At 36.5% G+C, this 27,752-nt stretch overlaps 1 protein-coding gene across 3 annotated transcripts in view; it reads left to right on the top strand.

Moving 5' to 3' along the window:
* The window catches only part of ZDHHC17 (zinc finger DHHC-type palmitoyltransferase 17), a 69,163-nt gene that overhangs the window by 6,841 nt on the left and 34,570 nt on the right, over positions 1-27,752 (top strand). For all 3 annotated transcript variants that reach the window (XR_007905880.1, XM_051795330.1, XM_051795331.1), the window contains exons 2-5: positions 11,204-11,307; positions 19,198-19,320; positions 23,011-23,088; positions 24,480-24,624. Coding sequence is in view for 2 of the 3 variants with exons in the window: in XM_051795330.1 (XP_051651290.1) it covers positions 11,204-11,307; positions 19,198-19,320; positions 23,011-23,088; positions 24,480-24,624 (450 nt within the window). In the remaining variant the exon portion in view is untranslated. The remainder of the gene's footprint in view (positions 1-11,203; positions 11,308-19,197; positions 19,321-23,010; positions 23,089-24,479; positions 24,625-27,752) is intronic.

Raw genomic sequence — 27,752 nt, 5'->3', positions numbered from 1 at the left:
GGAGTGTGGCTGAATTGAAGCCTTGGGTCTGTCATGCCCAGTATGTGGTGTAACATTGAACAACAATTTGTCTTGTGCAATTTTGAAATCTAGTGATTTCTTCCTACAGTTTTAGGACGCCCTGAGGTCTGTAGAAGGGTTTTCTTAATTGTAGCTGTAAGGGGGGAGGCACCAAAAATGAGAGTAGTGGGAATGCTGTGGTCAGAGGTTGGAAAGCTGCTCAAGATCAGGGTAAGATGACTAAGAAGGAGGAAGCACAGTAGCAAGAGAGAGAGGACATCACAGTGTGCTTTGAAAACACTTGTATTTGCTGGCTCTGAGGGATGTGATTTTTATGATTGGGTTTAAGCCCTGGTGGAACCCAGGCACAGCCCTAGCCCCTTCCTGCAATTGTGTGGCCGGTAGGTGAATTGGGGAGGTACTTACGTCCTGAGTCTGTGACCTGATCTAACTGGAACCATTACTGTGCTGTTGTGAGAACTAGTAAGAGTTAATGGAGGAGGTACAGCTGGGCCCATGAGTGTGACCACCTGGCTAATGGCAGGTCAGTTTTAGCTTGTCTTAAGCTGATTGTGAAACCTACCTTTAAATGCTTCCAGCTGCACTCATCTGCCAGTGATGCTTATCTGGTCCCAGGATGAACCAGTTCAGGGAAGTAAATCAATAGAAAATGCATCCAGTAAAAAAACCCTGTGAATAACTTTTTACCAGTTCACTAAAACTACTCGTGGTAGAATCATGTCCACTACAGTACTAACAGAAGGTAGATGGTGAGCTGGCAGGACTGGTTTAGAAGGCAAGGAGTTGGATAGAATAGGAGTGTTCTTAATTGTCAGACCATGAATTTATACTACACCGTCTCATTTGCTGCAGAAGATTGACTCTTAGCATGTCTAGAAGCACCTTTCATGCACTTCCTAGTTGAAGTGGGTAAACCAGCCAGTGTTTATTGTAAGTGGTAATGGGAGTTTGCTTTGCTGGCTGTTGATTTGAAGCTCCATTTGCTGCTTCAAGGTTGTGGTGGGGAATGGTGAATTGAAATTTTTTATAATGATTATGCACAACTTGCAGTAACTTTTTCTCTGTATCTACCAAGGAGAAAAGAGCATCCATAGCTAGGCTGACTGCTCGTTCTGTCATGTGCACTTGCCAGTGCTCAAATTCTTGATTTAATCTTTCTACTGTTGTGATGCTAGTAGGTTTGAAAATTGAATGAAAAGTCTTGATTTTTGAAAAAGAATATTCAGAATATCCTTTTTTGTGAATTTTAAAAAGAGGACTGGTTTTTCTAGCTGAGTGCATTTTTTAAGTTTAGCGCTTTTCAAGAGTGAAATATGAAATTAGTTTTACATTAATCTCATGACTGACTACTTGTGCTAAGTCTCTCAGGGATTTTTTTTTTGTGTGTGTGTGTTGAGTGATCTGCAAACTTTCAGTTGGAAAAAGTTTCATTTCTGCTGAAATCCTGAGAACACAATGCAACATTCCTTTAAAAGAAAGCCAAAAACATGTATGTGTTAATGTAAGTTGCTGACTGAATGAAAGCTTTAAAGTGAGCTTCAAACCATAGTATTTTAAACTTTTAATTTTTTTAACCTTTACAAATGGTAGTAAACGCAGCCGTTTTAAATAACACTTGCTGGTGATGCTATGTGTGCAAATACAAGGCTTTCCAAAAAGTCTATTTGTGAAGCTGTGGCTTCCTGAAGTACAACACTGTTCAATTTAGGAGCATCTGTAAGGAAATGACTAGAAAGTGGTTGTTTGTGGATAGTTGTTTTGAAGAAACAAAACTTACTCATTACCAGCTGTGCTTTAAATCACATGAGCTCTGACCTCTGCATAGAGTGGTTGGATTAAGGGCTCTTGGTTGAGCATCTCTAACTCGTTATGTAAAAAATTAAATCTATGTTGGAGAGTGGGATTATGCTCTCTGTGTGATGGCTGACTTGCTTGTGGGTGGAACAGTGTGTCAGCAAAAGGAACCACTTTATGGTGTTTGAAATGGGGCTTTTATTAGTCTCTTTTGCTGCTTTTTAAAGAAGGCATTGTCAATTTTTACTGTAGCTTGCTTTGAAAAAAAAATCTGAGTATTAGGTGCAGGTTTTTTCCCATAGTTTATGTATTCTATAATTAGCTTTGCCAGGGATGTTCATAAATGCATCTTTTAGCATGTCAAGAAACCATGCAGGTAGACCAAAAGTTTGGGAGGTAAACCAAACAGACTTTGCAGCAAAATGGCAAATGTAATTGAAAGCAGTGACAAAATTACCATTGAATGGAAGTTTATTTTGTCATGTCATACTCATTTTGTGTAATTTAATGCTGTGATGGGGGCAGGGAGAATCCTAGCAGAAATTGTATGGGTCAAAGTAAGGCAAGTCTGATGGTATATATTTGCAAATCAGACACTGAACTTTAAAAAAAAAAAGGCATAATTTGAGCAGTTAGAAAGAAAAAGCAGAATTGCACGCTTTTTTTCCTCATGGAGAATGTAATCTGGTTTAGGTGGAAGTCTTCTAGGATGTATTAGCTACAGTGAAGGTGTGTATGAATCATTCCAGTTCAGACAATCTTAGGAACTCAGAGATGCTGAACGCTTTGGCTCCTCAAATGGATGAACCCACATGGCAATACAGAATTCCTCTTTCGTTGGCTAGGGCTTCATGTGAGTATGAGAAGGATCAGACTACTCCCACTTGATGACAGCCAACAGCTAGACAGATTAGCTGTTACAGCAGTAAATGTAGGGAGAAAACAGTTTCTAGAGAAGGAAAAGCTATTCTTCTTATGCCTGTAAAGAATTAAATGGGATTCTCTCCAAAATGAAGACATGATCATTTTCACCTCTGTTTCTGTGACTCTCTGTGTTGCAGATTAGGTGAAGGGGTAGGGGCAGGAAAGTGATCATAAACTTCAGAAGAGGATCTTTCATTAAAAATGTTAAAATAACAACAGTATTTCTCTTTTCTTTGTGATTAATTGGTTTGAGCATTTTTCTATTAATGCTAGTTCATGAATGACTAGTCTTTATGTGTATATAAATGAACGTGGGTGTTTATAATGTGTAAATAACTATATATAAATTTATCTGTATAGATTCTTGCACCTTTTTAAAAGTAGGAGGAGGATGGGGAGAGCAAACTAAAAAGCATTCTATTGTAGTAAATGACAAACAGGGAAATTGAACACCCAAATATGGGGGAAGGAATTCTTTAATACTAACCTCCAGTAGTCCCTGCTAAATGTAACACACATGCATGAGGATTATTTTATTATTTAGCTTCCATGAAATAGTTGCAGTCACTTCCAGTTTTATTATGATTCTTTTGACTGCAGCCAGATATTAAAATAGTGTCGTCATCAATTAAAAAAGAATTTACTTTGTTTCTATTAAGAAACAGAGGCAATAGTATGCAATATTTTATAGAAAGTAATGCTTTTGTTGCTAAGTTTTTATTTTAAAACTTCATAGTATTTTCTCTTTAAGTCTCAATTATCTTGGTCACCATTCAGAATTTAAGTGTCTGATTTTGATCATGGTGTCGCTTCCTTGCAGTGATATTGCATAACGTTAAAGGAAAAGCAGTCCTGGCCATCTGTTAATGCTACCAGAGCCATGTGTAGCAGCTGTAAGCAGCAGTTTTTTCCTCCCTTCTTTATGTCCAAGCAGGCATATTGACCTATTCATATCCTCCTGCTATATATAATTGTGAATTATAAAATTGCTCTCTCAGAATAATTCAGTCTTAGTCATCTTGTTCTTTAATGCATTAAACTTCTTAATTTTTTTCTGAGAATACTATTCTCAGAATTTTCCTTAATCTTATTTAATTTAGGCTTTTTTATTAGAAAAGATTAAAAGCTTTGAGTATTATGGGGAAATGAGCATAACTTTATTTGTGCATTTGGTTATGAGGAGGATTGATTGGGAATGCTGGTATTAGCATACCTTCAAAAATTAACACTTATTTTTCCCCCCTTTCTCCCCTGCACTTTGTCTTTTTTCCTTTGGAGTTATATTTCATGTTTTGCTGTATCTTCTCTTTCTGCATCTTATTGGTCCTGTTTGGCAGAGGAGGTTTCCTTTTCTTTGTGTTGTTTCTTTTTTCCAAAACACCTTTTTTTTTTTTCTTTAAAACATTATTCTCACTCTTTTGTGGTTCTTTTTTTTTCTACACTGCATTACTTGTGCATCTGTGCAAACAGTCTGCACATTTTGTGGCTAATGAGTGATGACAAACTAGTCACAGATGCGTAAGAGTGAATACAGCACTGTCAAGGGATAGTCACCGAAGTGGGAAGCTCATCTAGAAGTGACCCTTTGTAGTAATTGGAGAACCAAATTTGATTCTTATAAATAAGCAAAATCTGTCTTTCTTGCAACCTTCTAAGCCAACCAACTCAAGCAGTTTCTAAGTAGAATAATTTTCTTCAGCCTGTCAGCCTGACTTCCTTGAATATTTAAAAGCTGGAATGTGTTGTTCCATGATTACTTAGTCAAATTAACAATTAACAGCTGCCAAAAAGTTCCTGCTACCTTCTGTTTACTTGCTTTCCCTCTGTCAGTGGCTCTGGAACCTGTGTTTTCACAGGCGAAACAGATTCAACTTGCTGTCCTAGTAAAAGGTTGAGTTTTTTCTGTTTCTTGTTGATCCCCCCTGCCCCCTCACCGTAATGAATTGAGTGGGCACAGTGTGATGACAGCTCTGAGCACCAAACCTGGCTTGAGTCAGGCAGCAGGAGCAGGAGCCAAGAGCAGTGGGGGAGAGTGGGCAGAGAAATGACCTTTCTCTTCTGGTAATGGTAAACCGCTAATTTGGCTCAAGTCATGCTTGGACATGTCTCCTTGAAACAGAATGAAATAAGTAGAGATTTAGTGTTTGCAGCCTGCTTATTGTAAATCAGTGAAATCAGGCTCTGCTCTGCTACCTTCTGCTGAGTTTTCCTGACTTTCAGCTGGGGAAGAGCCATTGTCACTAAAGACCAAAATAGTGAAGAACAAATGTGCTTGGGTTTCAATTAATTTTTCATCCTTTAATTAGCTGTTAGTGTTTTTTAACAGTGGATGATCATTGAAAAATTGAATTTTCCTGGAATAAATATTTTCATCATAAGAGGAAAAATATTTTAACACTTGGGAATGCTGTTGAAGCCGTTTGTGAATGTGGTTTATATTCTAGGCTCAAAATATTATGTCGTTACTGTATTATCAATCTGTCGTATCGTATGTTTAAAGAAAGTCAATATTTTCAAGAATTTTAAGTATTTTCCTAAAATTTTTGTGAGGGCATATGAATTTAGAGGAGGTTCATTCTCTTAGGTGAGAACTTAAAAAGTCTAAAATCATTATTTTTCACCTTTTTATGTTTATTTCTGTTCCTTTAATACTGGGGGGGCAGGTAATCTAGGTTAGCATAGGATAGCGTTGGGCTTTATCTTCTGTCCAGCAGGTTCTAGGAAGTAATCCCTATTTTGTCTGATTTAATTTTCTGTTAAACTCCAGAAAGAGATGCTGTCTGAATGTCGTACTTGTGATTTCTTTCTAGCTTAGCTGCAGATTCAGAATGACTGACGTTGGGCAAACTCCCCCCTGGTGTATCCCCACTGCAGTTGATCCTGCTGGGGCAGTACAGGCTGTGTGATGCCTGGGCACTCAACTCTGTTCGGGCAGCCTGCTGCTGGCTTAGGGATGTGCCTGCGTGTGCTATGGCAGCAGTGATGGTTGTGCCTGCGTTGAAACCATTTTATTTGGTAGCAATGCATATAAAAAGAGATTGTGTTTAACATCCTCAGCTTTTTAAATGGCAGTCTTTTAAATTGCTATGCTAAACGTTTAAAAATAGAGAACTTGCCAAAGAATGTGTTAGAAACGTTAAATATTTGCTAGTTCTTAAGCTTTGATGTGGTTTTGTTCTAAGCCATGTCTTTTACGTGGCCTATAATGTGCAAGCATTTGGAATTTTGGTGTCTATACAAGTTTTATTAAGTAATTGAGTTGACATCCTTGCATATTTAGGCTTAGCTTTTTCACTTTTTAAATGTTGGCTTGTCTTACTGCTGAGTCCTTCTTGCAAACTTAATGGTTTAAATATACTGTTATAGTCCCAGAGACTAATTACTTTCCATAATGGCATTTGAAAATCTCCTCTCCTTTCTGATAATGTTTGTAACAGTGTAGTGTAGTCAAATGAAACAATCATGATACTCCCCTTTTCTGATTCTTTCTTTTCAACTATCTGCAGAGCCACAGGGCAAAGCTTGACCGCTGGCTGGGCAGATACAAAGAAGAGTTTACATTTACTCTTTTCTCATTTGAACAACAGATGCTTCAGAAAACATTTATTTGTCTCTAGTATAAGTATTAGAAAACATGGGTTTCAATTGTAGGATTTTTTTTCTTTTAAAAGGACTTCTTATGAGTTTTAGGAATGTGCTTTTGACTTTCAGTGCTGTTCATTGAGTAACTAAGAGCTTTGCACTTCATTTGGAAGTGACTTTACTGATAGGACCAAATACATGTCAGTCATAAGATTATACTAGTTTGGTTGAAGTAATTTGAAGTCTGATTATTTCCATTTTTTCCATTAGTGGGTATATATAGCCACTGTAAAAGCAAAGATGGCTAATTCTGGTGATCGAGTTCTGTTGACTAAGTATATCACAAGCCATGACATTTGGGAAGCTTAAGTGTTGAATGCAGTAGTTTTGGTTTCCTACAAAGTTAATATTTAATCAAACTAGTAGGCTTTCTAAGCAGAGACATAAATAACCAAAGTGTTCTGAGAATTGCCTAAGACTGATACGGACTGTGAAATCAAAAGCTCGAGGTTCAAGGAGAGAATTTGCTAGCTGTGTTTGGTAGACACAGTGATAACACCCTGAGCAGGTAGCTGGCTTGCATTCGCTCCTTGTAGGTCTTCTAATGGTCTCGTACTTGAGGCTATCAGTTGATTTCCTGTTCCTGGTAACTTGCCCAGTTAAAATGGTGAAAACCCAGATTACATTCTGTTAATGTCAGTATTTGATTATTTCTTTCTAAATAATTCTGTCTAGAATAACTAGAAGAAATTACTTTTCTGCATTTATAGTACTGTGTCCTAGCCCTGCCCAGGATTTGCAGTTCCTAACTGCTGCCTTGCTTCTTTCATTTTTCCCTTGTCAGCCAAGTGTAGTGTGTAACAGCATTATTTGCACTGCCTTGATCAAATCACCTGTCACGGGGTGAGTCAAGTATTACTGTGATTCACAAAATCCAGGTTCTCTTTTCTCTTGATTCCTGGCAGCTTTTTGACTTAATAACTCAGAAGCTACTCTGCAGATCACAGTCATCAACCAGGCACTTATAATGCCAGGTAAGAGTTAAACACAGTGTAATGGCACTTACAGAAGCCAGCATTCTGCTATGAGCCAACATGCAACTGCCAAGTTGCTTCGATAATACTGAGTGATAAATTTTTAGTCTAAGATTGGGAGTCTGTGTCCAGGCTGCAGAGACCTGACTGTACTGGATGAGAATTCAGATTTTATAGGCTTTCCTGTGATTTGTCCTAAAAGATTTACTTCCAAAATGAGCGGAGTTTGCATCTTCTTTTCAGGCACATCTGAAGTTATTCTTTTTTCCACAGTTCACATTACAGCATAGAAGAATTTTGTGGTATGATGTTGGAGAATGTGAAGCTCATACACATTTCAGAATTTTAGGAATTGTTTCAACTATTCTTAAATGTAAAATATGAACTCAACTCTCTTAGTAAATCATGAAACATCGGGTTCACTTCATATTTGTTGTGAGTCTTTATATTAAACAAATGGATTGTAGCTGCTCATGTATGTCTGAGGGAAAGAAGGAGAACTGCTTTTTGCTTAGTCATGTCATGCATCACCTGCCATTGCCTCAAATCTAACTTTTTTATCACTTCAGCTATTTTGCATTAATGTATACTGAAACATTCAAATTTTGTTAAAAACAGTATTTCAGAGACACTATCAGTACAAAAGGAAATTAAAAATGATATATTTTTTCAAGTTAGGGGTACTGTCATTAACTTTAAGTCATTAGAAAAGTAGAAGATATGGTGTAGGAGGAGGTAAGGAATATACTCTCTCACTTTTTTGAATTTACATGGTTAATAGTTAAAATGTGAGGTTTTGTTGTATTCCCATAAATCTTTTTATGAAAACATTAGTATCATAAGGCTGTGATTTCGTGATCACTCTAGGCTGACATAAATTTACACTACCAGGAAATGTTCTCTTGACTGGCTAGTGCAGGCTCAAGGGAACAGAAACCTGATTTGCATGCTTGAAGTGGTCAGGAAAATGCAGTTTAAGAAAAATAGTGTTCTCTGGTACAGTAATACCTGGCTGAAAAATAGCCCAAGTTTCTCAGTTTGCTTTTAATAATTATTAGATAAGAAGAGAGACTTTTCCCCCTCCCAGTAGCTGTGGAAGGCTAAGAAATACATCAAACTACTGTCTCCTCATCAAGATGCTCCAGAACAGTGAATTTTTTTTGTTCTGGTCTCTGCCTACTTATCCTTTAGCTTTTCATGGTCTGAGGATTACAATTGGATATATAAAATCCTGCTGCAGTTGTGTGGTGTAATAATGGGTTAACAGAGATATCTAAATCCTGCTTTTGAAAAGAGGAAATGATGTGGGACAAAATAATGAATTTAGCTTTCTCTTATACTTTCTTTTTTTTTTTTTAATTGTAATGATGTCTGGTATCTTTTCCAGCATCCTGTACTCAGAATAACGCTCTGGCCTATCTAGTAGCTGGGGAAAAAAAGATTTGGATAAGCTGTTGTTCTTCAAAACAAAGTGAAGCTGTGTTTCTGAATTGTAGGAGACAATTGGACGGCGGCAGATGCCCTGTTACATTTTTAGGTTGTCTCTCCTGTAGAGATGGCAACAGAGCAACCTTTCTGCTGGGCTGGCAATGCTTAATTGGTTCATCTAGTTAGTTTTTCAGGCTTGGAAAGAAAATTAAGTGACACAGAATAATGATGTGGTCAAGGAAAGATATAATCTGGCAATCACTTAGGTACTGTGTGAAATGGAAAAATTTGCTTTTCTGAAGAAAAGTCATGCATGAGAATAAATCTCTTTTCAAAATGAAGACTTTTGTTACATTAGTTGTCAGTGTTACTGTGTTCTAGTTTTAAAGTCCTAAATGGTTGAATTTCTTGAAAGATTTTTTTAGTGTATAAAATTTCATAATTTTTCTAACTATATAAATTACTATATAAATTCAGTACCACAAAATATACTTAATGCAGTAGAATGTCTCATACTTAGATTTTTTTTTTCCTCCTGTCTGAAATAGGTATATTGTATGTAACCACTACAAATGTGATCTACTGAAGTTACTCAGTTTTTAAGTAATTACTGAGAGTTTTCAGATTTGCAATTAGACTAACTTCTTGATAGTTTACTCTGAGATTATAAGTGGTATCCAAAGCTTTTAGACTTCTGCCAAAGAAGTACTTCAGGGTGTTGAAATCTGGAAATATTTAAAATGTGGTTTTTGGACTTAAGTCTTCTTCTATGTCTAAAAGACATAGATAATGTATGTAATAATTTTAGGGTAGAGATACTTATTTTAAAATAACTTTAATGATAAAACTTTGTAATGACAGATTTGATTTCCAGTATCCAGCTACCAGGAGGCATTGTATTTATACAGCCAAGATGAGTAATGTCTGGATTGAGAGTCAGAGAGCAGTTCCCTTAAGCTCCCATCCAGTCAACAGAGAGCTGGTTAACGTTTTCCCGGGAAGGAAGAAAACACTTTGGCTGATTAGCCACAACTGGGCTCATTAAGAAGTTACAGCTCATTGTGACCAACAATTCCTTTTGCAGAAATTACTGCACAGCTGAGAGAACGTGAGAGATAGGGAGGCCTGCTCATCTTGGCAATAGGAAGTCTCCCTAGCCCTAATATATCTTAGTCACTTAAGGTATCAGTTCAGCGTACACCTCTTGGGAGAGGTAGTGGTGGGGATTTGTGACTGTGAATCCTTGTTAAGGTTAGGTGCACTACGTGATCATTGTCTTAACTCATTTATCTTTATTAAAAAAAAAATTAAAAGTCTGTCTAGTACAATAACGAACAAGTTGATCACTCATTTCAGTAACTGAGAAGAAGTTGGAATCATTTAATTAAACACCTTTCATAAGGTGTTTAAAAGTGTTTCCACGTTTAGAGTAAAGAAAAAAAAATTTGTTACTGGAAGGATATGTTGGGGAAAACTGACTGAAAGTAAATAATACATTTTAATGAAACCAGTTGAAACTAATTTTTAGAATTCCCAGAAAGCTTACTACTTTTCTTGTTTATTCATGCACGTTTTCACATTTTGTGTAGCTATGCTGAGTTGCATGGCTAATACAAAGAGGCAATCAGCTACAGTATGTGTAACAAATCGAAAATTGTCCAGAAGCTGCATAAAATTCATCATTCAGTTTCAGCTTGAAGAGCTTTCACATGCAGGAATTTTGTAGAGAAAAGTGGTGTGTTGCTGCCCTAGTGATCTATCAATACAGTGTTTGAATATGGATTCCACAAGGGAAACATTGAACCTAGAAGTGTTGCCCTTCATCAATGGAATTAAGGCGAGGAGTTGTATCTGGTGAAGAACGTGTCATGGTCATGCCATTTATTTCTGAGGCCTGTAGGTTAAACATACACAGATAACCTCTGAAGCTTGGGCTGGAACTGAAGAATCAATAAAGCATCAGTAGATTTTAGTCAGTGTTATTAATCATTCCCAGTTACTTTTTTATAGAAGGTATTTGACTATGCTATTTGAAATACAACATTTATTTGTAGAAACAGAGTGAGACTTTGTCAGTTTATGGCAAATAGGTTTTTTAGCCATGCTATGTTTTATTTATAAAAGCAAAGTAAAGCAAAACAAAAAAACCATACCCAAAACCAACCAAAGAAAATTGCTGTTACATTTTGTTAACATTCTATAAAGTTACCTTAGTCCAGGATTTGACAGACCTCTGCAATTACAAGTTGTGTTCTCTGTAAAGTATTTCAATTCTACACTGGGAAATGTGGCAACCTGCTTTCCAAAATGTAGAAATGTACCATCCTCATGTTTAGGTAGCTTTAGTTTTGCTTATAATTTTTTTTTTTCCTGAGAAACTTGCTGGTTGGGTGTTCTAAAAGCAAGTTTGTCTTTTTTAGGAATTAAAACCTCAAAGCCATTACAACCACGGATATAGTGAATCTCTTGGACGGAAAAGCCACATCGATGATTACAGCACTTGGGACATTGTTAAAGCCACACAGTAAGTTTATTTTTGAGCATTAGATTTGTCTGTGTCTGTATTAGTTAGAAACAGTAAAATGGATTGTATTATTTGTGTAAAGTGGAAGGTAAACTGTACTTGTCAATACAAGAGTGGAAAATTTCAGAAGTGATTACTGTTATGACAAATTTATGAGTGTTGTATGAAAATGTATGGGAGGAATTATGGTAAGTGGTAAATATAGATGGTTGTAGGACAGATTGTTGGAAGAGAGCAGGACATTTTCTTCCTGTTGGTACTAATATTTATTTTCTGTAGGTGATGATTAAGAGGTAAGTAGATAACATTTATATGCAAATATAACGGTTTAATTGATTTATAGGGTAGGAAGAATGTCTCTGTAACTTGCTTCATTATCTCTGATTCTGCACTTTCAGAGCTGCTATGACACCGAGTTTATTGCTGAAAAAGGACTGTAGGAGTAAACTGTGTAAATTTAGTAATTGTGTTCTTAATGTACATGAATTACACAAATTTGTTACACAGTAGTAACATACTAATTCACAAGACTTTCTGGAGTGTTGTCATGATGCTACTTTTTAGTTTGTTATTGTTTGCCATTCAGAAACCACTGTTGCTTTTTTGCAATGAGCTGATATGGAGATTTGTAAGATTTTTATTTTTAATGTATTGTTAATTTGAATGCTTAAACCATTATGTATCTTGCAGAGCTATTTGCCTTTTTCTTCTTAAAAGAAAATTTTTCTTTCCTTTTTTTCCTAAAAGACACCTCCCCCAATTGAAAGAAGCAGCTCTGCATGTGACATAGGCCCAGTTTAGGTTTAGGAAGTATGTTCTTTCCTTCACTTTTTGTTTTGAGTTGTAAAGAGTTTAGCTTCCTGAAACAGATGTTGACTGACTCTGCAATTGTTGCTCTAAATACTTTAATAGTAATACTACAACCTATAATACATTAGGGGATTTTTAGAAGTTAAAATATTGGCACTGTATCAAACCAACTGCTTCTTATAAAAGCATGGAAGTGTGGCAGCAGAAGTGATTTTACATGTTACTTGCTTGTATTCTTATATACTCACTGCATATTTGAAAACCTAAAACACCTTCCTCCCCATTAACTCTCAAATTTAGACTGTACTTTCAGCTGAGTTGTTACAGTTCTTTTCTGGTCTCCTCAAACAAGAATCAATGGATCTGAGTTACTTTTTTGTTCCTTCCCAGTCATGATAAGATGTGATTTACGCAGAGGATGACATCTCACCAAGGAGCATTACAGTTTCTTATCATAGCCCTAATGGTTAATATTACAAGGAAGGGGGAGTGTCAGCTTGAAGTTGTGGTACACAGGCAGCATTTCCCTGACTAGAGGGGAGAATTCACCTTTATTTTAAGTATTTGCTAGAATATGAAGGGGACTTAATATAAAATGTCTGTTATAAAGGGAAATATCTCTGAAATTTAAGGCAGAAAGTAAACCCACCAAATATCATAAGGCTTGCAGTAAAATAAATAATGCTACTAATATATTATATCAGTGTTATTTAAAAATATATACTTTTTCTACTAAAACGGTGTATTTACAGTTATAGAAATATAACATACCATATGTATGTATGAAAATAACTGATCTTATCCTCTACCTTTTGTCCTCAAAAATCAATACTCAGATTAAAATATCTGCTGACTTTCTTTACTTTTTAGTTCAGTGTCAATGTAATAATGCCATAAAAAGTTTTTGTAAAAAAAGGACCACTCATCAGTCTCCCAGAATAGTTCCCCCAAGCAGTTCAGTAAGTTCAATCAAAATATAGCAAAATACAATAAGAATCATTTTAAGTCTCTTGGTTTGGGTGGGTTTTTTTCCCCAAGTCCAGTTTCTCCCATGAAAGTAACTAGTTATGCAAGATGATGATGAAAAAAAAATGGGATGAGAACGTTTAAAACTCTTTTATGTTTTATATATGCTATTTGGCTGTAGAATTATATTTTGAGATATTTTTATTGACACTAGATTACAGAGAAATAAAACAATGTTTGTAAAATAATGCATTTGATTTTATGTTTTCCAGCAAGGAAAAATAAGGGCTTGCAAACTCCACGTGTTTTCCCATAAGTATTTATATGTTGTTTCCTATCTGATTGAACTGTTTCGGTGCTCTTATCTTCTTAATCTGTAGATTGGACACATTAAATTAACATGCTTATACACTAAGAGCTACAAATCTAATAGCCTCTTACAATCACGTTAAGACTGTATAGAAAACAGTGGTTCAGCTAATTTTCTCATTGAAAACAGCTTATCAGTATTTTTTCCCCATGATACTCCTCATGGGTTCTCCGAGTGGGAGAAGTTCTCTCTCTGGGGCCCTAGGCATGCTTTATATAAAAAATAGTCTCTCTCTGTTTTTATTTTGCAGAAACATTTGCTGGAGTAAAAATCATAGTGTTTGGTTTTAGTACCTATGAATATGAGGACCACTTTTCACTGGCTTTGTTATAAACATGTCCAAGAGCATCTAGGTAGCTTTAAAAGTAGTAGTGTTCTCAGCTCTTCATCTTGCAGATGTTAGGATATGTGTGTAATTTTTTTGGCATCTTGTATTTGGTTACAGCAAAATTGTTTCATTCATAGAAAGTTTCACTGTGTTTCTGAAAGCAGAAGCAGGCCACTCATCTACATTTGAAAAACTGTTTTCAAAGGAGCAATGAAAAAAATCATCCATGCTTACCTTTGGTTTTATTCCTCTGTGATAATCAGTGTTCTTGCTGGAGCTCCAAGGGAAAGGAGTCTTGTCACAAAAGAGGAAAAAAAAATCATAAGTGATTTAGAAGTGAAATTTAATGGTGATATGTTGGATGTGTTTATTTCTATCTCGTTTGGCAGCAGTAGCCCTCTGTCATCCTAGGCGGGAGTCATTAACTTTTAATATGATGTCTTGGAAAGGATACTGTGTTAACAACCTAAAGTTGCTGCTTCTGTTTTGTTTTAAATCTTTAAAGCCATGAAACTGAGGAACAGTAGCTAATGTTCCCAGGTACAGAAGTATATGATAGGTTATCAGTAGGAGAACAAAATCTGAGACGTACTAATCATTGCATTGTATTCTTCAGTTCAGTTGAGAGTGAAGCCTTTGGCTTGTAGTGAGCTTGAGCAAATTCTGAAAGTATGTTAAATAATGAATTATGATACCATTATGAACATGGATATTAAACATTAGTGATATTAACAAGTGCTTTTGTGACATCTGGAAGATTGATTCCTTGTTCTCAAGTGTTACAATTTCATTATTGCAAGATTAACTTTTCTATTAGTTTTATTCACTGAGATAATTTCATTCAAAATGAAGTTGTGTGCTTTGTGAAATAGTGCAGCATAAAATACGAAATATGCTGAATCTTGCCAAGGAAAGAAATTATTGGATGTATTTGAGAATAGCTTTTTTCATCACTATTGCTCATCAGTCATAGGGTAACTGATTAAAAAAAAGATATATTTGGAATAATCCAAGTTGGTAAGAGTTAGCCAAAGGAATGATTACTTCTGACTTCTTTCAGCTGCTTACAGGGGAGAGTGGGCAGACTATGACATAGGTACACATCCATTATTCCTGATCATTTGTGCCCATGGGGTTTGATTATATTGCTGACAGTGAAATGTACCTAAAGTTCATGTGGAAGGGTGGAACTTTTTTAACCACGTTAGTAATATAGCCACAACTGTCCAGACAATTTAAGGCTTTGGAACATATTTAAAAGCCAAATTTCTCATCTTTCAACGTTGCTGTTAATGGTTCTTTAAGTAGCTCTTGAGTTATACCTTTTCTGTTGAAAACAGAAATGTCTTACTGTTTAACACAAAAAACCTTGCGAATGTGTTAAAGGCTTTTTTAGTATTTAACAACCATCATTCATGGGAATGAGATTTCAAAAGCTAAAAAAGATCATTTTTCTGTTAATTGCACTTCCAGTTAAAACAGCTTTGATGTGAGTTACAATGATAAGATGAGGGAGTGAGCTCCTGGCTTACCTACTCTTTGTTGGCATGGTGATGTGCTCACTGTAGAGATATTCCTTCCTATTATTCTGGCCAAATTTCATGTTAATCATGCAGCAAAGCTGGAAGTGTCTATGTGTTTGTAGACAAAAGATTAAAAAATGGATTATGTATTTAAAATTACAAAAGGCAATAGGGTACTACTGTTTTTCGAAGTATTAAGGTCAGAATATCTTTAACGTGTGATGACAAATAAAATGTTGCAGGTTAGTTACTGAAATAGCTCAGACTGTGATAGCAAAATGAGCTACCACAGTGGTATTTTTGCTGTGCATGGACTAGTCCTATTTCTTTCAAGACAAGCTCAAAAATATGCTTTAATTATGCTCCGTATCAATGTTTACAGCGTCACCCTCTAGAATGCTGAAATATTCAGCATTTCAGATGCTGAAATATTTGTTAGATTAATACATCATGTCTTGTGAGGATTTGAATCTTTCCCTCCATGCCTTTTGAAGGGCATAGAGCCCTTTATAACAACATTACAAGCACAATTATGCTGAGTGTCTGAAATGGGTGACTTTGTCATTTTGTAACCTAACAGTGCATCATGAAGCTTTGGAAAAAGGCAAGGTGAAATCAGCTTCAGCAAATTGATGGAAGAAGACTGTAGTTGTATGTGAGAGAAGGATGCTGCGTTTCTAGGACAGAGCTCAAGAAACCATAACTGCTGCAGGTTCAGGGTTTTATTTAATTGTTGAGAACCTGCTGTTTCCAGGAAGAGGAGCAAATTGTTGTAAATTCCTGGCTTTTTTTTTGCCAGGCCAGTTCTGTGTGTCAAGTTCCTTGAGTCCTCTTGTGACAATTTAATAAATTGAAGATTCATTAAATTACACCTTGTGTTTTACATTTTTTGTAATCAGTTATGATTGAGTTCAAGATACCAAAATGAATTGCTAGGAACAGACAAACTGATGGTGACTTAAATTGAACAATTGCTATATACATCACTCTCAGTATCACTTTTGGAAAGACTTTTGTTTCCCTGGAAAGGCTCTTCTGATGTATTACAGTACTTCATGTTTTGTTCTGTGGCCAGGTAGTACTAAGTACTTGTGACTTGCAATTTGCCTTCCATTGGGTAGAATGGGAAGTCTATGATGCTAAGCCTGAAGAAGGAGTCAATCAAAAGGGTAAAAGTGAGAACTTAGGAGTGGAGATAAACAAAGCAAAAGCTGCACATGCAAGTAAAGCAAAACAAGGAATTCAGTCACCACTTCCCATGGGTAGGCGGGTGTTCGACCATGTCCATCACGTGCCGTGGTTACTTGGGAGGACAAGCACCTTGACTCTGAATGTCTCCTTCCCTCAGCTTTTACTGCTGAGCACACTGTCATGTAATATTGCATATCTCTTTGATCAGTTGGGGTCAGCTGTCCCGGCTGTGTCCCCTCCCAACTTCTTGTGCACCTCCAACCTCTGTGCCCTCAGGGCAGAATGAGGAACAGCAAACGCCTTGGCCGTGTGTCAAGCACCATTCAGCAATAGCTAAAATATTGGTATATTAATCAACACTTTTACTCACAAATGTTAAACACAGCTACCTAGGAGCCACTGTGAAAAAGATTAACTTGATCCCAGCTGAAACAAGTACATATAATGAAAATCCTAATCTGTTGCATGAAAGCTTTACATGATTGCCTCTTAAACTTCATAGGAAGTTAGCATTGTTGTATCCCTGTTCTTTGTATCTTTACAATAAGTTAGAATATTGTATTAATATAATTCCTACTTGTTGTGTACTTTTACTTACTAAAGCAGGATAAGAGTCAGGTAAACTCAGCCTCAGGCAGTAGAATTTTTTTTTAGCTGGTGACTGTTAAATCTAATAGCAGGACTTTAAGTCAATAGTTTCCTACATTATGGCTTCAATTGGTAGTTTAAATGAAGGCAGCAGGCTTGTCTGCAGTAGGAAGGAGTGTCCTAACAGCTGACTGGAGTAGGACAGCTTGTCAACAAATGGTTGTTTTACCATTCTGTATGAATCCCTTTCCAGGCTACCTTCAGATGCTGTAATATGCTAGTGTGATATTGTACTGTAATAAGATCAAAATTTGCTGTCCTGCTTTTGGAAGTATGTACTTCCCCATCTCTTCTACTGTGTCTTTTTACTCCTTGTTCTTGACTGACCTGCCTTTTGTAGTCTTAACCTGTTTCAGTGGCCCTTCCAACTGGGATGGGAAATCAGGAATGATACATAAGTGTTAAGCCACTTGTACAAGCACTCATCAGGCTACGTCGCTCATGTAGGTTGGGACTTGAGAGATAGTGTGCCTGAAGGTTGGCTCAGTTTTCTTGGCAGTTATGTTTGTTTGAGTGTGTGTGTCTTGTCTAGCTGGTTGCATATTTTTCAGTCGTCATAAACCAAACATCTTCTTTCCACTACCCCCAACTGATTAAAACCAAAGTTTTGCTGTCAGAATTATTCCCTACTGCTGCTTTTTTACTCAGTCTGAGGGACCAGATTTTACAGGTGTGGTGCCACTTGGTGTGTACTGCACACAATAGTTTTAGTTCTGGTTTCCTGTAATGTTTGAAAAAGATAATAGGTATGACAGCAATTCCCAGCATTTTTCGTGATTTCTAGTGGAACTTACTTAAGAAATTGAAAACAATGCGATCTAAGTAGGCTAGTTATGTCTAGTATTCCTTTTTTAGTAGTGTCCAACTAGTTTTTATGCTTCAAACCTGTGATACACTTGAAAGCACTCTTGAGTTTTGTTGGATTGAGTCATTTGAGGATTCATTATGGGAACACTGTCCAGATTGAGGTTGCATTCAAATGCATGAAAGAAAGAGTAAGAATGGCAACTACCCAGGAAAAAGGTTTCTGCATCAGTTATGCAAACTGATCAAGTGTCGCAGAAGGGCCTTGTCTGAGGCTGTTTCTTCTGCAGAAAGTAGAATGTAGAAACAGCACATGAAAAACTTTGTTAAATTTCAACTTTGAGAGGCTGTTAAAGTTCTCCTTTAGCAGAAGTCAGATGTCACAAGGCACTGACCTTGATTTCAAGGCATGCCCCCATGTCAATCTTCTCCTTGAGACTTGAGAAACCCTTATGGGTTGTGCAGATATTGAAATGTAGTGTTTACTTGCTCTTCTGCATTGTTTTAATTGACACTAAAAAAAGGTGGCAAAACAGCATAAACATCAAGACAAACATTATTTAATGTTGAAGTTACTCCTACATGAGATGCATAAGTGATGTTTATGCTTCCTGATTTGTTTCAACTTTAAAAATGTATGCAGAATTTTTTTTCAAATGACGGTAGATGACATTTAATAGTCCTCTTTAATGAAAGAATAAATTTCATAATAATATGAATTTTGAAGTGGTCTCAAGGAGAAAATAGTACTAACTTGTATCGGGAAGATCGCTATTTGTTGTCTGAGAAGAAAAGTGGAAAATATTTGAACTGTTCGTGTTTGTAATTGACTTGATGATCTTACTTGCTGAATTTTAGGAAGATACTGTCAAATCAGCTGATTAAGCTTTTTTTTTGGTCTTCAAGAACTGGAAAGGAATTAAAACAGGGTGAGAGAAACACATGTAGTGGAGTTCCCAGGAACTGAAGAGTTATCTAAATTTGGTATAGTATTGATAGATATTTTGCCTTGCTCTGCAGTGCAATTTGCTAGGGACACAAGTTTTCTGTAAAATCTTGAATTGGTTAATGTAACTTCAGTGGAAGCTTCTTGTTGCAAGAGATTTGTAATCAAATAGAAACAGAAAGTAAATTTTCTTCTTCCTTTCTCTTCTGTTGAAAATTTTGTGTTGTGATCACAAGTGTGATGTTTGACGAATACATTTTTATCTAAGGTGAGAGCTTTGACAAATGTTATTTTATTCTTGAAGGTATGGAATATATGAACGATGTAGAGAGTTGGTGGAAGCTGGATATGATGTACGACAACCAGACAAAGAAAACGTAACACTTCTCCACTGGGCTGCAATCAACAACAGGATAGATCTGGTGAAGTATGTATTACACTTTAAGTTAAACAAAAATTATTTGCATTCTTAAAAGTCTTGAACTGAATGTCTTTAAATCTAATGTGTCTAATTTGTCCTTTTTCCATGACAGTATGTCAGAGCTCTTGTCCCTTCTTGATGCATCTCTGTCACTGTGACAGACAGCACTGCGTTTTCTTCCTGCTGTTTACTAGAGTGCATGTGACTCTCGACGTGTTTAGCTGTATCTAAAATTCCTTTCACCTGATGCAGTTCTTACAAACTTAAGTTCCTCTGTCTTTAGGGGATCTTGTTTATTTTGGTTTATGTAATTCACTATATTGTGCTCTCTCTCACTGTTTCTTTGCAAGACACTAGTTCATTTTTTTTCCTTAAAATGAAATTATTCTGTTGTGGTTTTGTTTGTTGTTTTTTTTTTAAGCCTATCATAGCTTTCCCGAGGTCTTCACTATTTCCCCATTATATGCAGTGGATAATTTCATTTAAAATGTTGGCTATTAAGCTTGGTACTACAGAGATAGAATATAAGTCGTCTGCTCTCATGATACAAGATCTCAGTGTCTTGCTTAGTGGGTATTGACTATGTAAGACCTTCCCAATTAAGTAGCTTAGCAGCTTGTCTGTTGAGAGTGCAGGCTTGGAATTAGACTTCTCTTATTTTTAGTGTTTCTTCATCCCATCTATTGTGAGACATGAGATTCAGCATAGATAACAGTGAAACACATGGATAAGGAAAACTACTGAACCTTTTCATATTTCTGTAGGATCAGGGTTAAGTGTCAACAGCACAATTCTGTTTTCATCATGACACTGATCTATTAGTATCTCTTCAACTCAGATTTGTAAGAAAGCGAAAAATGGCCTTATATCTCTGCAGTTACCTATTGCCTGCATTTCTCCTTCCCCATGTTGAACTTTCTCCAGACAAGGATTTCTCTTCTACTTTTCCTGCTTCCAGCAACAGTGACTGCATGCACTTTGATTCCACAAGCACTGAATGCAAGCTGGGGTAGTTTTTAAATGCCTGGCAAAGACTTAGTGATCTTAATGCAGAGATCAGTGGAAGTATTTTCTTCTTAAGGCAACCTCTTATCAAATCTGCTTGCTTTGAATGTAAGTAGCTTGCTTAAATAGGACTTGCATACCTGGTGTCTTCTGGTGGAAGCTTAGATGAATCACCGAGAGTAGAATTGCCCAGTTCTTTCTTTGTTCAGGGGCATTCTCACTGAGCACAAAATTCCTTCTGCAAGATCTACTTAGACAAGGAGATTAAGTTCTCAGTCTGATTTTGCAGCAAACCTCACCGTTTATGTGTACTGAAACTGAAATGCAGTGATAAATCTCAACTTAGTCTAAGAACATGCTTAAAGAAACATAAAATGTTATTTCAATGCACCATCTGGCAGGAGATTGTCGCCTTGTCTTTTTCCAGTTGTCAAACTGCAAGTTCTTCCATCTAAATAAAACCTACTAACCAGTGTGCTTCTGCTGCTCAGCAGAATCTGAACATATTCTGTGTTTCTGCAAGGACCAGTGTTTGAATGAAGGCAATCTGTTTAGTGTTCACCTCCCTATGAGCGGCTGTCACATCAGAGAAATGAATCCAAACTTTGACTGTGAATTTCTCTGTGCTGTCTTTTTATCTGGACAAGATTTCCTTTGGAACTCCTTTCCAAGGGGGACTAAATAGTTTCTCAGTGTCTTTTTCAAATTCATTTGTTGGTAACTGATACTTCATTCTAACAAAACTACATTATCTCTTTAGCTTACATGTACTCTGTGTTTTCACCTATATGGGACCAAATATTTGGTTGTTCTCATGGAGAAATCCAAAAGCTTAACTTTAGCAGAGAGATGTTGAAGTTTTGTTCTTTTAGTATTGGACGCCAGAGGAGTGGACTGTCCTGCATTTATCAGAGCAGATCTTGTTTGTCATACAAACAGGTTTTTACCTTGGCAAATCTGATGAAGTACTCGATTGTGTCTGATGTCTCTAAAGCAACTGTATAAAAGAACTTTTACTTTAGATGTTTTTAGTGTGGACATGTATAGTTAATGCATTCTTCTGCTCCTAAAGGTTCCTATAAGGGCTATTTTTGAAATTTCACTCTCTGAATCAATAAGCATTAAAGAAAATTAGGAATATTGTTTTTCAAGTTGTTCTATTTGTTGACCTTTTTCTTGTCATGTCTTGAAACACTTAGAGGAATTTGACATGCCAGAAACTCAGCACCTGAGGATTTGAAGGACAACTTGTTGAGGGCAGGAGTGCAGCGTTTTTCAATAACTCCCAGAATAATCTTGTCCATAACTTTACCAGGCACTGAAGAGAGTCTGACAGGCCTGTAGTTTCCAAGGTCCTGCTCCTTGCTCTACTTGAAAATTGGGACAATGTTCTCCAGCTTCCTGTCAACTAGGACCTCTCCAGATTCCCAATACTGCTCAAAAATCATTGAGAGAGGTTTTGCGATGACATCAGAAAACTCTTTGAGGATTCTGGGACAAATCCCATCAGACCCCAGAGATTTGTAGGGATCCAGCTGGAGCAGCAGATTCCACGCAATTTCAGGGTCAACTGCGAGTTGATCATTCTCACAGTCATGGTTCTCCAGCTCAGGGTGCTGAGACTCCCTTGGTCTGTCCTCTTTGTTGAAGGCAGAGGCAAAGAAAGTGTTAAACACCTCTGCCTTGTCTCTGTCCCTGTTTGTGAGGTGACCATCCTCATCCTGTAATGGGCCAATAGTATTTCTATACTGCCTGTTACCATTACTGTATTTGAAAAAATTCTTTTTATTGTTCCCCACATTTCTGTCCAGCTTCAGCAGTTGAGCTTTGGCCTCACAAATTTTCTCCCTGCAGCAACAAGCGGCATCTCTGAATTCTTCCCATATCACTTGACCTGGCTTCCACTGGGCATACACCTTTCTTTTTTGCCTTATTTCCAAGAGATCTCTGCTCAGCCAAGCTGGCCTTCTGCCTCACCTGCTTGACTTCTGACATTTGGGAATTGCCTGCTCCTGTGCCCTTGCGCCTTCAAACATCAAGAGGTGATGTTTGAAAAGTGACCAGCACTGATATTCTTGAGGGAAAAGTAATTTCTAGCCCATCATTTTGAAATATTTTTAAAATACTTGGATGGGTTTTGTCCTTTGATTAATAACAGTTGAGAAGTATGTACAAATCTTAGTCCTTTGGCAAATGTGTAACTTAAGTGTGATCTCTGGGACCAATGATTTCAGCTGGGCCATTCCAGGGATGACACAAGATGCATGTCTAATGGTATATACTTTTGCCATTTAGCCAAAATGCTCTAAAAATTATCGTCTTCTAGCAGCATATTCTTTACCAGTAATTCAGGGTTCTATTTAATGCAACAGACCCTAAATATTTAAGAAGAAATAGTTTATTAAATACTTTTGTGGTAACACAGTTTGTGCTACTTTATATAGCAATTATTCTGTTTTACATTAGAATCAAACTAGGAAATAGCATCATGTTTAAAATGCAGTAGGAGGCATCCCTGCTCTCCCAACCCATATAAGAAAGGCAAAAGGAAGGTTATATGAAGACAAGAAAAAGTTCTGGTCTTCTGGTCTCTTAACTGCCTGTTTTGCGTAACATCAAACATGCTTTTACTGTGTGTCCTTTCAATTTAACCAAGACAAGCAATAATGTTTATTATTTGTATTATTCCAGATACTATATATCAAAGGGTGCTATCGTTGATCAGCTTGGAGGAGATTTAAATTCTACCCCACTTCACTGGGCAACAAGGTGGGAAAAAGTCTTTTGAAATTTTCTTCTCTGTTTCTTTGCTTAACACGTAGTCTGCCACTGATAGTTTTATGAAATTGCTATACTTTTGGAAATACTTTGTACTAGAATTAATTCAGTCTGATAACTGAGCTCACTGTGAATGTGGTATGTTTGAGCTAAGGGAGCTTTCACCATAATGTTCAGTTTTTGTCTTACCTCTTTCTGATGTAAAGGAAGATGATTACTATGATAGGAAAACAAGTAAAATCAGAGTCTGTAGGCACCTTGGCTTACTCTTACTTTGGAGATCTTATTTTTGTCAAGTCTTCTGAAGTTCAGCAACACTTCTGCAGATGGGTCTTTGGATGATTTTTTTGTGACATTGTCCTTGCAGTGTTCTATTTTTTAAGATGTACTTAAAATCTGATTTATTATGTACGAGATGGTCAGAGATGATGAATGGCTAGAAGAATTGAAGACAGCCTTTGAGCAGTCCTGCTCCTTCAGACAACCACCTAGAAATAGGCAGGAAAGAAACACTATCCATATTAATATTTTTACCTGTAGATGGCAAAAGGAGACTTAGAAAATTAGCTTTTAGAAGATTCAGTATATCAAAAGAATGTGCTTACTAAAGATGAGGAATGCTTGTTAGCTTCCATTAAAGATTTTAGCATCTATATTTCTTTTTGTTACAGATCACACTCTGTGATTCTGTGTTTACAGCACAAAAGCTTGATTAAATTTCCTGGTGTTCATTTATACTTGGAATCTGTTACTCTGTGAAGCATTGTGTGAAGCTGCTTCTGACAAATAGAAGAGATCTTTTTGCTCATCTCAGGAACTGTGTACTGACAGTTAGGCATCTCGTCTAAAAGAAGGATATTCCCATGCTCGTTATGGCAAAAAGATGCTTAAGCTTTTAACGTAGTGTGGAAGAAATGTAGACCTTCAGTTTTCCTGGTTTTTTCTTACTTTTTGTTTCACTGCAGTTTTTAATAGTAGAAAGATAAACCACAAGCCCCACAAAAAAGTGAGTAGCTAGCCAATTTGACATCTCTTAAAATAGCACGTTTCAAAGGTGGGTTGGAAGAAGTTACAGTAGACTAGATCTAAACTATAAGTTGGGTTTTTTGTTAATTGTCTTTTTTGCTGTACAGTACACTTAAGCAAATGGCATGTGATTAATGCATTGTCTGCATAGAATATGCTCATGTAAATGAATTTGCTTGCTCTGTTGGAGAATCAGATCGTTACAGTTGTTGTTTTGAAAGTATGAGTTAAAGTGCAGGAGCTCTGGTAGTGTAATTACTGCTAAACATACTTGTTGTATTCCAGTATTCAAATTTCAATAGTTTTTCTGTATATAGTTATTCAGTTGTTTGTTTTTTGTGTTTTGTTACGTTTAGACAGGGTCACTTATCCATGGTTGTACAGCTGATGAAATATGGGGCAGATCCGTCGCTAATTGATGGAGAAGGATGTAGCTGTATTCATTTGGCTGCCCAGTTTGGACATACTTCGATTGTTGCTTACCTGATAGCAAAGGGACAGGTAAATTTTAAGTAATATCATATTTAAATAGATTCTACTCAGATTTAGAGTAGGAAAACAATTGAAACATTCAGGAAATGCAAAATATTTGCCTGAATAAATATAAAACTAATGCCATGTCCTTTATTGTAGACTACAGTGTTGATGTGCCACCTACTAAATTAATTTCCTCTAACAATGGTCTGAGTACTTTGACTTTAATTCACACTTGTCAAGTGTAGTATATGGAAATTCTAGCAGTTATTCTTTTACCATTCTTTATTTCTAATTAATTTAATCTTTAGTTGTAACTCTGACAATGATAGGAAGTATTGTACAATTCTTCTCAGAATCATCAGTTATACATGGATAAAGAATCTAGTGACACATCAGTCAACAACTTTTAATTTATTGCTGTTTTCCTAATTACTTGCATGTGTAAATAGAAATGAAATCAAACAACTCCAAACCTTCTTACTACCCTCATATTACTGCTAGAGCTGTAAAGTGTGTATATAATGTGTATTCATTACTGTTCCTGTTGTGTCCCATCTGTCATTCTGTCTGCTCAAAAACTTGTTCATGTTTTTGCTACTCATCCTGCATTGTAATTTGTTGATTTACTCACCTGCAGGTATGTGCCTGAAGCACAAACTTGATTTACTGTGTAAACCATACAGAAAAGTCAAAGCCCTCCTCTTATGACTGTCCTACTAATGCTGTTCACACTTCTGTATTCTGCATATTTTCTCAAATACCAAGTGAGATACGATCCAGTGAGTCATGTAGAATATGAAATCAGTGGGTTTGGTCTGTGTAAAACAAATACTAAATTTGCTGTGGAAAATTATGCCTGTACCTGTGAAAACCCCCAAGCTGTTGCTCCGTGCAGTATTCAGTTTGTATCTGATAACTGTTTGGTAAAACGGTATTTAGTGTATGATAGAGAGTAAGCTAGGCAAAACAAGAGTCTGATCCTATTTTGTATAATTGCTATTTTGTGAGAAATAATGATTGGAGAGGAACGTGTTTTCATGAGGAACAAGTTTTGTATTTTCTTCACAAATTACATATAATTGTATGTGGGTTTTATGTTACTAGAAACATCTTGCTGATATTATACAAGTACGAACTTGTTTAAAGCATAGTGTTGGTGAAGTATTAGTGACTTTTAAAGTGTTCTACTCTGATTATGAAATCTCCCTGTAAATGTTGTTTGTCCTCATGTTTATATACAGATTTGCCCAACTTATTCGAGCTTATAATACTTCAGTGCAAAAGAAGCGGTGTGTCTTTACATGAGTACATACATAGATACACAAAAATTGCCTTAAAATTTAAAACCTGTTATTGTGGAAACAGCTCTCGCTATCAATAGCTTTTAAAAGGCTGATTCTTATTAAATCCCTCAAATGTTATCAAGTATGATTTTTATATCCTTTCTGTGATGTAAGTTTGAATTTAACAGTAATTTTTCATAGCACTTCAGAAAGTTCAACTTTAAAATTATATATTGATTTGTATGTTTAAAATATAGTAATATTAATAGCATTGTAATAATCCCTAAACTCCTAGTTCTCTAGCTGTACTACATACAACTACAGAAACTACATGGTTTCTCTAGAAGCTATGGGAAATACACGATTCTATTTTTTAATCCTCCTTTAATTCCTACATATGAGGCCATTAATCTCTATTTTTTTCCCTATCTTCTTTGTGATGCCATGATTTGGATCTGGAAACTTGAGCTACTACTACTTTTTTGCCTTCCGTCTTTATAGAGACCAAGTTCTCTTACATGCAAAGAGTAGGCTTGCCCTTGTTCTGAAGCTAATTGTAGTACCAGTGTGGTAAATGACAGCTAAATAAATGTCCAAATAAAAGTCACTGTAGGCTGTTGTGCTTTGTTATTTTGGTCCTGATGCCTTTGTGGATGAGTATGGTCTGAGAAGAACCAACTTTCATAACTTTGTAGAGGACTGACAGGTGGATTAAGAAATCCTAATTGCTTCTTGTCCCTTTTTGAGGCAGAGCTGGAACAGAGCTTCTGTCTTGCTGCTTCACTCTCTTCTGGGCTGCAGCAGCCAATGGTAAAATTTCCAATCTGAGACTTGAGTCCAGTCCTCTAGTTTCTGGAGTGTAGTGTAGGGGAAGAACTCTTGGTCAGATGCCCTCTGGCTTAAGTTGGAAGTGAACCTGCTTTCATGCCAACAAGTATTACTCGGTTAAGAGGCAGCTGTGGCTGATAGCTGTTGCTTTTTATTTAGTCATGTCTCTTACTGAATTTTGAGAGACTGATACCTGGCTGTATCCTAATTTGCTCACGTCGTTTGTGTCAGTGGGTTGCCTGGGTCAAAATTAAGCCAGGGGCAAGTACATGATATAAATATAATCAGATATAAAGTTACAGAATCTGTAGCACAGTTCAAGTTTAGGTAAGATCATTATTTTTAAGAAATACAGGAAAGAAAAACTGAAAAGAACTTGAAGGCACTTAAAATAGTTCAGTGTACAGTTTGACTGCTTGGCACTGTGCTTGCACTACTTAAAATGCCAAAGGCACATCAGGACCTAGCATACACAAACATTCACCTGGAGTAAGTTAAGATATGGATGTAGTATGTCAAATTGTTGAATAATATGTTCTCATCCTATGGCATGTGTGAGGTAACTTACCTCAGTCACAGATATTGAGTGACTATAAAGTTGCTAGTCAGGTAAAATCATTTTGTAAGAAATATTCTAGTTCTAAAATTATAGTTTAACTATTTCATACTTACAGTTCAGCTATCACTTTTATAGTTTAAGTGGCACTTATTCATCAAATATGTAATCTTTTATTCTCAGAGTTGCAGTTTTCTGGTACCAGCAGTTTTGGTTATTTCGGTGCTGCGGTCCACAAGCAGTGCTCCTAAGCACTGTTACCTCTGTTGACACCGAGCCTCCTCTCCACCGCGTGCAGGCCATTAAACCAGGTGTTTTATTTAGACCCAACTCACAGCACACTACTTTACAAAATTATAAGTCCAACTGTGTTCTTCCTCATGCTTGTCAAGACTCTGAGTTTGATGGACTGGAGTGTACAGAACAGAGCTTTTATTTGAAAGATTGAGGTTGGTTTAGTTCTCTGTGTTACCTTGCTTGTTGGT

The sequence above is a fragment of the Manacus candei genome, unplaced genomic scaffold (genome assembly GCF_025592945.1).
Source record: "Manacus candei isolate 608988 ecotype Guabito, Panama unplaced genomic scaffold, ASM2559294v1 h1tg000043l, whole genome shotgun sequence".
Taxonomy (NCBI): Eukaryota; Metazoa; Chordata; class Aves; order Passeriformes; family Pipridae; genus Manacus; species Manacus candei.
Note: the sequence above shows the minus strand (reverse complement) of the source record. Positions and strands in the feature narration are given on the sequence as shown.